The sequence below is a fragment of the Schistocerca nitens genome, chromosome 2 (genome assembly GCF_023898315.1).
Source record: "Schistocerca nitens isolate TAMUIC-IGC-003100 chromosome 2, iqSchNite1.1, whole genome shotgun sequence".
NCBI classification, from domain to species: Eukaryota; Metazoa; Arthropoda; class Insecta; order Orthoptera; family Acrididae; genus Schistocerca; species Schistocerca nitens.
This window is the reverse complement of record NC_064615.1, coordinates 277,102,084-277,113,041: the sequence shown is the minus strand read 5'-3', so window position 1 is coordinate 277,113,041 and position 10,958 is coordinate 277,102,084. Positions and strand designations below refer to the sequence as shown.

At 44.6% G+C, this 10,958-nt stretch overlaps 1 protein-coding gene across 1 annotated transcript in view; it reads left to right on the top strand.

Annotated features, from left to right (window-relative positions):
- The first annotated feature begins 422 nt into the window (after positions 1–422).
- Positions 423–10,958, top strand: part of LOC126236024 (protein kinase C-binding protein NELL2-like) — a 127,038-nt gene continuing 116,502 nt past the window's right edge. Inside the window, exon 1 of the mRNA XM_049945047.1 lies at positions 423–528. Coding sequence (XP_049801004.1) covers positions 447–528 — 82 coding nt within the window. The 5' untranslated portion in view covers positions 423–446. The remainder of the gene's footprint in view (positions 529–10,958) is intronic.

Below are 10,958 nucleotides of genomic sequence, written 5' to 3'. Positions count from 1 at the left end.
TACTTCAGACATTAGTCGAGTCCAAGCCGTGTTGCGTCACTTCCGCGTGCTCGCGGAGGCCCTACACGATATTGTGTGTCACTTCCTTTTGCTCTTCAGTCTGTTTGTACCAAGTTATGGTTCAATAAACGAAACCAAATTTTAAAAAAATAGAAAGAAAGCTTGTGATAGAGTGAGCAGCTCTTTGTTGGTAGACAACATTTTTTTTGGAGAATCTGTCGTGAAGTGACAGGTGGCAGGTGACAGGGGGGCAGTGTTTTCCTGACCAGAGACGCGGGGCGCCCGTATTTGTCGCCGGCGGACCTGCAGCGGCCGCGAGGTCGCGCCCGCCGTCTGCCCGGCCTCCGACTGCTTCTCCCCTCCCCCCCCCCCCCAATCTCATCCCTCCCCCACACCGCCAGCCGGCTTTAAAGCTACGGCAACGTCCGCCACAGGCCACAGTAGCCATGAAGGGCCGCCGAGTGACGTACCTGGGAGCTGGCTGCATGCTGCCGCTGTTTCTGCTCTTGGCGGTGGCGACGTCCGTCGGTGAGTTCACCACCCACACACACTTTGATCTCTGTGGCTGTGCTGTGACCAGCGTCGTACTTACCATCTACGCAAATTTGTTGAGCGGGTCCTCCGAAGGGAAATTTTGTGGTAAGTACTCCGCAAACAACTGCACTTTACGAGGGTCTTTCAATAAGCAACCCAACACTTTTTTTCTGAAAGAAGGTTGGTTTTATTGCGGATTTCAATACACCAAATTTTTTCTTACTGTTTTGGCAACAAAACCCTACTTTTCAACACAATCTCCGTTCAATTCGACGGCCTCGCGCCACCTTACTGGGAGGGCCTGTATGCCCGCTTAGTACCACTCTGCTGGTAGATGTCGGAGCCAACCTCGTCTTGCATCAGTAATCTCCCAAACATCCAAGTATTGCCTCACGCCGCGTGCTTCCTTCACTGGGCCAAACAGATGGAAGTCGGAAGGTGCGAGACTCGGGCTGTAGGGGGGAATGGGGGATGAACAAGAACAGTCCAGTGAAGTTTTGTGAGTTCCTCCCGGCTGCAGAGATCTGCGTGAGGCATTGAGTTGTCATTGTAATTTCGTTTGCATTTTTCTGGCGACGAACAGGCTAAAGTCGTTTCCCTGACGGTAACACAATACACTTCATCGTTGATCGTTGCACCATGACGGAAGACATCAATCAGAATAACCCTTTCACCGTCCCAGGAGACCGACGCCACGACTTTATCGTCTGCGGGTGTGGCTTTGAACTTTTTCTTCGGAGGAGAGATATTGGGACGTCAGGCCATGGATTGTCGTGTTGTGTCCGATTCGAAATGATGAACTCATGTTTCATCGACTTTGACGGTGATCGACAAAAAGTTTTGACCATCAGCCTCGTTGCACCCAAACAAGTCGGCACAGACGGCCGGCCCTTCATTGATTTCATGGTCTTCTGTTACGTGGCAAGGAAACCGGCGGGAATATATCTTTGAGTACGCCAAATGGTGGACGAACGTGTCAGCACTACCAGCAGAGACGTCCGCTTGTGCAGCGAGGTGTTGTATTATGATCCGTCGGTCTCCTCGAATGAGAGTGTCCGCACGTTCCAGCAGCATTGCAGGAGTCGCAACGGTGTGCGGCCGGCCGGCAGGCGGGAGACCGGACAGGTTTGCTCGACCTTGTTCTGATGATGATGGACTCCTTACCCAACGACTCACCGTGCTTTTCTCCACTCTCAGGTTTCCGTAGACATTCTGCAAGCTCCTATGAACACATCAGCGATGCTCTCATTTTCCATCAAAAGAAACTCAATGATAGCTCTCTGTTAGGAGCGCACCTCCGTTATCGACGTCATTTTGAAATCTACATAAAGCCCCGCCAGCTATCGTAACTTCATGAAACTATGTCCCACAACAAATTTCGCATCTTTCAACCGAAATTGGCCGAGAAAAAAATGTGTTACATTACTTATTGAACGCACCTGGTGGATGGAATTTTCTAATTAAAACGCAGCAGTTCAGATTCATCATTTAACTGGAAACGAAAAGTATAAAATTGTCGCTGTTCTACAGTAGTAATTGTTTTCGTTAAACAATTTTGCTGCTTATAAGACCTTCATTAAACTTCTACTGACTATCGTAGTCAAAAATGATACAGTACTGACGCCCAACGTGAGTTAATTTCATCTTTGACATTGTAACGCTACGTAATAGAAAATTTTACATTGTACAGTGAATAAACGCATAGCGAACAATCCAAAAAAACATTAACGCTACAAATCGAGAAACAGTACGAATGTGTGTGTGTGTGTGTGTGTGTGTGTGTGTGCGTGTGTGTGTGTGTGTGTATGTCTGTGTCTGTGTGTTTACTTTCTAAATGTATAAATTTTTATTATACAATTTATGGTTTAATGAACCAATGACATTAAAAAGTGGACAGAACTGAAATCATTAAGATATTCAACACCAACAACTATCTTTAAAAAAATCAGAAGTTCTTGCCCACGCAAAATCAGTATTTTAACATTAAATCTAAGATATTGTAAGTATGAGCAAACATGTTTGTTAGGTAATGTAATGTAATAAAAAAACGTTTTACTTGTAAGAAATCAAATATAAAGGCAATAAGCCTCAAAATGAAAATTTCGAGTAATATTACTGGCTAATTTGTCTGCGCCCACAATTCATTTTAACGATCCTTCAATATTTTGTTCACTTACTTCACTTGAAATATGTTTCATTAGTGAGCGAAACTAAAATGCTGTACCTGTCTCGTAACAAGCAGGTTCAAAGACAGTTTTGATAAACTCAGATTTTCAAAATGACGTTTCTCAACGACATTTTGTGACCATATGTATATGTATATTTATATAGCAACCTCGATATTAGGAAAACGAATCTCAGGGTCTTTCTTCAAAGAGGGGTTTATACACCTACCTCTTCAGACTAGTTTTCATGTTCCTCAACATCCGTTTCAAATTAGTTTGAACAAGCCTGGAACTATATCAGTTAATTTCCTAGTTGATCTCCTAATTCATTGCCATACATCTCAACTACTTTTTAGCTGCTGCTACTACCTCTTCATTGGTTAGCGTACCCAACTTGTTGAGAAACCCAAAACGTGAATCCACTAATTTTTGTGCCTCAAGTATCTCCTGGTTGTAAATTTAAACTGATCTTTGGCAGGCAGGATGCGCCTGGTTCCTAGTTATTTCTAATGCGAAATATAATGGAAGGCCGCCATCAGTTGAGCACCAATGTCGAGAAGTATTTATGTGACACCGTACTAAATATGTTTCCTATGGTACGCAGTCTTAATTGTGAGTCTTTCAGGTACTCCTAGCTTAATTTCATGTATAGGTTGCGCTTGTACATTCATGACATTTACGTTTCATTTAACAGATGTTCTAAGGATATACTACGACCGAAACGCGTCAGCGTAGATAATTTTTAACAACATGTGATCCTTTCACTATAGGGACCTAATAAAGCAGTGATAAAAGACGTTCTCAGAACTGACATAAATTTCGTACTGGCTATACCGGTTTCGACTGACCAGTCTATAGACCGTAAACACTGTATCAGAGCATACTAGGTCGCTCCCAGCAGAGATCTCTAGCCATTAGCCTATACGTCTTTATGGTCTTCTGACTGTACTTAATTACTCGAAACCGGTAGAGCCACTAAACAGTTCATGTGAAATGAACTTTACTGTTACAATTACTAGTTTGCGTCCAGGAATAAAACCAGAAGGAGGGCTACCGTGCACAATATTTATGCGATATCTTTTACCAACTGGAACTTTCACACCGCCAGCACCATAACTTATTTTTCAGGAGACCTTCCAAGAATGACTCTGGGTGACCCATGTTTTATCAAGGTAATGAAGTGTTACACTTCCTTCGTTTCTTATTTCCTACATCTTTCTCAGGAATGTGTCCCATGCTGCAACGTTTCTATGAAAAATATCCTTAGACCATTACTTCAAACATTTTAAAAACCAACGTCTTTTAAAATTGATGACCTTGGGGAAAACTAACTTTGAATCCAACCTTCTCAGGCGTCATTCTTACTAATTTATGTTCTGCTGGATACTCACCATTATGTACATTATATACCATAATACGACTGAATCCGTCGTCGAATGTTTACCGTCCCAGCATAGGTGCGGAAGGACCCGGCTTTGAGTCCCAGCACCTTCTCGAATTAGTCTCTGGTCGAGGATGTCTGGAAAGAGGTCCACTGAGCCTCGCGAAGCCACATGAGGAACTTCTTCAATAAAGGCGCAGCGGCATCATCAGGATTCATGTAGCTGCTGTAATTGCTGGAGGGAGTGGCAAGGTACTGATCACATGCTCCTCGTAATGTTCACGTTTGCATGCCATAATATACATTCATAACACGCACTGCCTTAGAACATCCTTGTCAGAACCAACATGCAGTGCTGCAGGTTTCCTGCTATTTAGGGGCTTTCCAGGCAACACGAAACCACCTTTTTTCTAACGTTCCTACAGCTCTCTTTGATTGTAATACACTTTACAGTCTCCTTCTCGACTCCACCTACTTTTGATGTCCATTTTTGGGTTAACAATAGGTTTCTCACTTTCAGATTCGCTCTTGCAAAAGTCATCAATAGAGTAAATAATGCCCCCCCCTCCCCCCTTGTGGAGAATTTCACCTTTACTGCAGGAACCTGAAATACCTATTGACAGATCGCATTATCACAGTTGCAGATAGCAAATTCACAGCTATACCGCTACCATAAAATACCAAGTACAGTTTAGTTGCAATGAATAATCCGGCCGCTTTATCAGTGAAATACTATCATCGCCAATTATGGCCACAGTGCAGTCCAAAGAACAGTAATTACACTAATGGCCATTAAAATTGCTACACCACGAAGATGACGTGCTATAGACGCGAAATGTAACCGACTGGAAGAAGATGTTGTGATATGCAAATGATTAGCTTTTCAGATCATTCACACAAGGTTGGCGCCGGTGGCGACACCTACAACGTGCTGACATGAGGGAAGTTCCCAACCGATTTCTCATACACAAACAGCACCTGACCGGCGTTGCCTGGTGAAACGTTGTTGTGATGCCTCGTGTAACTAGAAGAAATGCGTACTATCACGTTTCCGGCTTTGATAATGGGCGGATTGTAGCCTATCGTGATTGCGGTTTATCGTATCGCGACATTGCTGCTCGCGTTGGTCGAGATCCAATGACTGTTAACAGAATATGGAATCGGGGGGTTCAGAAGGTTAATACGGAACCCCGTGCTGGATCCCAACGGCCTCGTATCACTAGCAGTCGAGATGACAGGCATCTTATCCGCATGGCTGTAACGGATCGTGCAGCCACGTCTCGATCCCTGAATCAACAGATGGGGACATTTGCAAGACAACAACCATCTGCATCAACAGTTCGACGACGTTTGCAGCAGCATGGACTATCATCTCGGAGACCATGGCAGCGGTTATTCTTGACGCTGCATCACCGACAGGAGCGCCTGCGATGGTGTACTCAACGACGAACCTGGGTGCACGAATGGCAACGTCATTTTTTCGGATGGACCCAGGTTCTGTTTACAGCATCATGATGGTCGCATCCGTGTTTGGCGACATCGCGGTGAACGCACATTGGAAGCGTGTATTCGTCATCACCATACTGGGGTATCACCCGGCGTGATGCTATGGGGTGCCATTGGTTACACGTCTCGGTCACCTCTTGTTCCCATTGACGGAACTTTGAACAGTGAACGTTACATTTCAGATGTGTTATGACCCGTGTCTCTACCCTTCATTCGATCCCTGCGAAACCCTACATTTCAGCAGGATAATGCACGACCGCATGTTGAACGTCCTGTACGGGCCTTTCTGGATACGGAAAATGTTCGACTGCTGCCCTGGCCAGCACATTGTCCAGATCTCTCACCAATTGAAAACGTCTGGTCAATGGTGGCCGAGCAACCGGCTCGTCGCAATACGCCAGCCACTACTCTTGATGAACTGTGATATCGTGTTGAAGCTGCATGGGCAGCTGTACCTGTACACGCCATCCAAGCTCTGTTTGACTAAATTCCCAGGCGTACCAAGGCCGTTATTACGGCCAGATGTGGTTATTCTGGGTACTGATTTCTCAGGATCTATGCACCCAAATTGCGTGAAAATGTAATCACATGTCAGTTCTGGTATAATATATTTGTCCAATGAATACCCGTTTATCATCTGCATTTCTTTTTCGTGTAGCAATTTTAATGGCCAGTAGTGTGTTACCATTGTCTAGCGGTAACTCCTGGCTAGGCGCTCGGAATAAATGTTACGGGCTGACTCCGACGTGCCTATAGTTTTTTCTACGTCTGTTTGTAGCATTAACAAACAACGCACAGTACGAATCCAGCAGATTGTGGTGACATATGATGCAATTTTTGACTAGTCCGCTCCACTATAGCCAAACCACATTTCCATGTCGATATTTATAACGTGAACAGCCTGCGCAGGACAAGCCAGAAATATTTCAAGATTACTCACTTATTCATGGCAATGAAAATATTTTTGAGGATTCCACCTCGAGCAAAAAGCTTCCTTTTTGTTCACTATTTCTCTAATATGTTTCCGTGGTGTTACCTCACCCTTAGAAAACTTCCTTTTTTTCAATATTTTTCGGTCTACTAGGGACCAGGGAGCTCGCCTTAACTCTCAGCTAGGATCTTCTGCTTTTTCTTGGCCCAGTATGCCTTCATCTTCTGGCTCTCATCCGTCCACGTAGGTCTGGTGGTGCCTGTACACTTCTTGCCTGTGAGAGACAGTGGGGAGACTCCCTGCAGGATGACCTGTTGGTATTGAGTTCGGTTCTCGGTTGTCTTTAATGATATCTGCAGTTCCTCTCTGATTTAACAGTGGTGATCCATTTGGCTTTGGACGCCTTTCCCCTAATTGTCACTGTGAGGATCCTGTTGGTGAGCCTGGAGTGATTCAGACGGGTCATGTGCCCATAGAAGCCCATAGAAGGTCAGTCGCCTTTTTCTCATACAAGTGACTATGTCTTCCTTATGTTCGTAGAGCTCGTTATTGTGCCTGATTCTGTAGGTACCGTCTTCCTCTCTTATGGGTCCTAGTATTCTCCTCAGGAGCTTCCTCTCTTTAAGTTCTAGTTTCCTGAGTGTGCCCTTTCGTATCAGCAAGAGGCACTTAGAGGCACAGAGTGCAGAGGGTTTTACTACTGAGTTGCAGTTCTACAGCTATGTTCTTGGATAGGCACTTGGAGGTTTAGATGTTCTAACAGGAATTATAGGCTCTCTCTGCACCAGACGTCTATGGTCAAGGTTTCACTCTCGTTTGCTGAGAATTATTCTCCCAAGTATCTGACTGCAGAGACTTTACAGATAGTATTGTTTTCTAGTGGGACTGTATAAGAAGTCTGCTTGATATTGGTGATGAACTCAGTCGTCTGTATGTTGACCCTCAAACCGGTTTTTGCCAAAATACTGTAGAGCCTCTGTAGTCGGTGAGTAGCCTCCTCCATGCTGTTGGCCAATAGGGTGAGATCATCAGTAAAGGCTAGACAGGGTACATTGAGGTTGTCTTTCTTGTACTCAAGCTTCAGTCTTGCTTCTGGTGATATTGTGGAAGTCCATTCTCTGACGATTTTCTCCAGAACACAGTTGAAGAGGATGCAAGAGAAGTCATCCCCCTGCCTGGCTCCTGTCTGGATGGGGTGTGGATGGGAAAGCTCACGGAGAGTTCACCCCTGAATTTGGAGGTGGTTTTCTTCAGGGTAGCGTGAACCAGTCTGGCAGTCTTCCTGTCTAGGCCTAGTTCCCACAGGGTAGAGAAGAGGGTCTGTCGATCTGTTGAGTCATATGCCTATTGGAAGTCTACCATAATGGCTACCCAGGGTTGTCCCTCTGAGCGCCTATATGAGAGATTGGTCTTGAGGTTTTGAATCTGTGCTGTGCAGGAGCTACTTGCACGGAAACCAGCCTGGTATTTACCTAGTTCGGAGTGTAGCTGTTTGGTGACTATGCAGCAAGGCTTCAGAGAAGATCTTGTAGGATCATGGCTGAGGTCCATCCCTCTGGCAAGACCACTGTCCTTCAAATGTCCTGAATGATCTGGGTGATACTCTGAAGGGACTGGTCATCTATGTGCTTCCACATTTCTTTACCTGGGGCCTTGTTGTTCTTGAGGTCTTCGATGATCTTCTCTATTTCTTCCCTTTTGGGTGGTATAGAGTCCTGGTTCCTGACAGTGGGTTCGGCGAAAGCAAGACTCTCTTTCGGTTGTTCTGCATTGAGGAGTTTCTGGAAATATTCTCCAAAGGTTTTCGTGCAGTCCCTGTTATTCATTTGGAGTTTCCCATCTGGCCCTCTGAGATATAGGGTTGGGGCCATGTATGAAGTAGTCTGTTTCTTGAGCCGCTCGTAGAGATTTCTTGAATTCCTTTTCTTGAAGTCTTCTTCTGCCTGTAGTATTTTGAGACCTGTTGTAATTCCTCTTGGTTTTGTAGTTGATGCTCGCTGTTGTTTTTCTTTGCGCCATGAAAGCCTGATGGTTGGGCTCATCTTTGCTCTGATTCCACTTGATCCAGGCTCTACGCCTTTCCTCTATAGCTTGATCACATTCTGTGGTCCACCAGGGATGCTTGCCTTTGTTTGATGAAGCAGATATAGTTTCTTAAGCGTCATCCAGTAGAGTCTTTTGAAGAGTTGGCCACCCTTGTTCCTGTGTGTTCTTCTCAAGGGTGATCTGGAAGTCGCAATCATTATCGCTCAGTCAGTGGATGTTAAACCTTAGTATTCTCGAAACCTTTAGGGTATTGTGAGCTCTTCTCAAATGTTGTAGGTTGGTCTTAACTAGGGAGAAATAGTGGTCAGAGTCGAGGTTTGTTCCCCTCAGTACCTTGATGTTTTGTATTTCCTTGTGGCATCTCCTGTCAATAGCAAGATGGTCCATCTGAAATTCACCCAGCATGTGATCTGGATTCCTTGGTAGTCACTTGAACGCAATTGATTTTAGGACCGGGTTGTAGTTGTGGCAAAGGTCTATGAGGCGCCCACCATTTCTGTTGGTCCTATTGTGGGCCAGATAACCACCTACTATCCTACAGTACTTCTTTTCCTTGCCAACTAGTGCGTTGAAGTCACCAATGAGTATGATGATGTGGTGGTTAGGCATCTTGTCTAGGGTCTCTTCAAGGGTGTTCCAGTAGTATTCCACTGCTTCCAGATCTTTCCTGTTGGTGTCATTTGTAGGTGCATGGAAGTTAACTCTTAGGTATGCTCTATTGCGGGACCTCGAGGATAACGAGGAGGTTCTGCCATTGGGGGATGTGAATTCTAAAACATGGTCGACCATTCAATGATGTACAGCAAAGCCAGTACCAAGGTGTGGAACTGTCTTCATCACTCTTTCACCTGGTTTTCCTTTATAGATCCGGTATCCTTGGGATTCCATTGCATCCTCATCTGGGAACCAAGCCGCTTGTAATGCCATTATCTTGATGTTACACTTCTCCATCACATCAATGGTGTGTTTGTGTTTACCAACCTTTATCAGAGAGTTCATGTTAACTGTAGCTATGTAAGTGATGTTTCTTTTCTTTTTCTGTTCTCGTTTATGTGAGGTCAGTTGTGAGGGAGTACATGAAGGTGCAGGCTCCCCAGAATCCGATGACCTGCTTGCCCCATCATGATTGAGGGTGGATTGTTTACCACCTGGGGTATTATTTCTGTTGATATTTCTCTTCATGTTGAGTCCAACGAGTTTGTGAGTGGGTGACGACGTTAACTCACAAGGTTGTTAGCCCTGAGGTATATTTTATCAGCAGCCACTAACATGTGGAACAGACACTGTTGGTGTACCGCCACTGACATGTGGAACCGCCGTGCCCTTGGAACTAGTTTTGGTCCACTCAGGGTAATTTATTTCCCCGTACCCACCATATCTGGTGAGCATCTCCCTATCCGCCACCTGGGGTAGGAGATTAGCAACTCTTCCGAGAAATTTTCCATTTATTTTACTGCAAATACAAGTAATGTGGGTGAAACGAAATTCATACATTTTTAAGCTAAACGACACTGTTTTATCACTTCTTGTTTCCAGGACTATTTGGTAGCTTGCAAGTAGATGTTTTTAGCTTATTATAAGGTCGACTTACTTATACGTAACCCTCTTCAGATCCATCACTACAACAGCGATATTCAAGAAACATGCAGTATGCTTGTTGACACAGCAGGCCATGCAACATGCTTATTAATACTGCTGTTGATATGGAAGGTTTCAAGATGGTTGTATAAAAAACTCAAATAAATAGCCAGCAAAATTATACTTCAGACCTTATACATAACAAAAATTCTGTTAACAGAGATACATGTGAGATTACGGTCATTAGCTTCATTTGCAGATTTTACAAAAGATGTACCTTGGCAGCCACATCTATTTGCTAGTGTTCGCCTCTACTTTCTTTACTGCAAGTGTGTCTTTTATAATTTGGGCATACTTGCACTGAAACGGAAAAGTTAGTCAAAAAAGTAGAATTACTGGTACTGAGCTACACTTTGAAGGGGACCTTTTTTTTGGGGGAGGGGAGGGCGGAGGGGGGTTCATCAGTCTTCTGACTGGTTTAATGCGGCCCACCACGAATTCCTCTCCTGTGCAAACCTCTTCACCTCAGAGTAGCAGCTCTAGCCTACGTCCTCAATTATATGCTGGTTGTATTCAAGTCTCTGTCTTCCTCTAAAGTTTTTGCTCTCTACATCTCGATCTAGTGCCATGGAAGTCGTTTCCTCATGTCGTAACAGATGTTCTATCCTGTCCCTTCTCCTTGTCAGTGTTTTCCACATATTCCTTTCCTCTCCGATTTTGTACAGAACTTCCTTATTCCTTACCTTGTCAGTCAAGCTTATTTTCAGTATTCGTCTGTAGCACCACGTATCAAATGCCTCGGTTCTCTTCTCTTTTC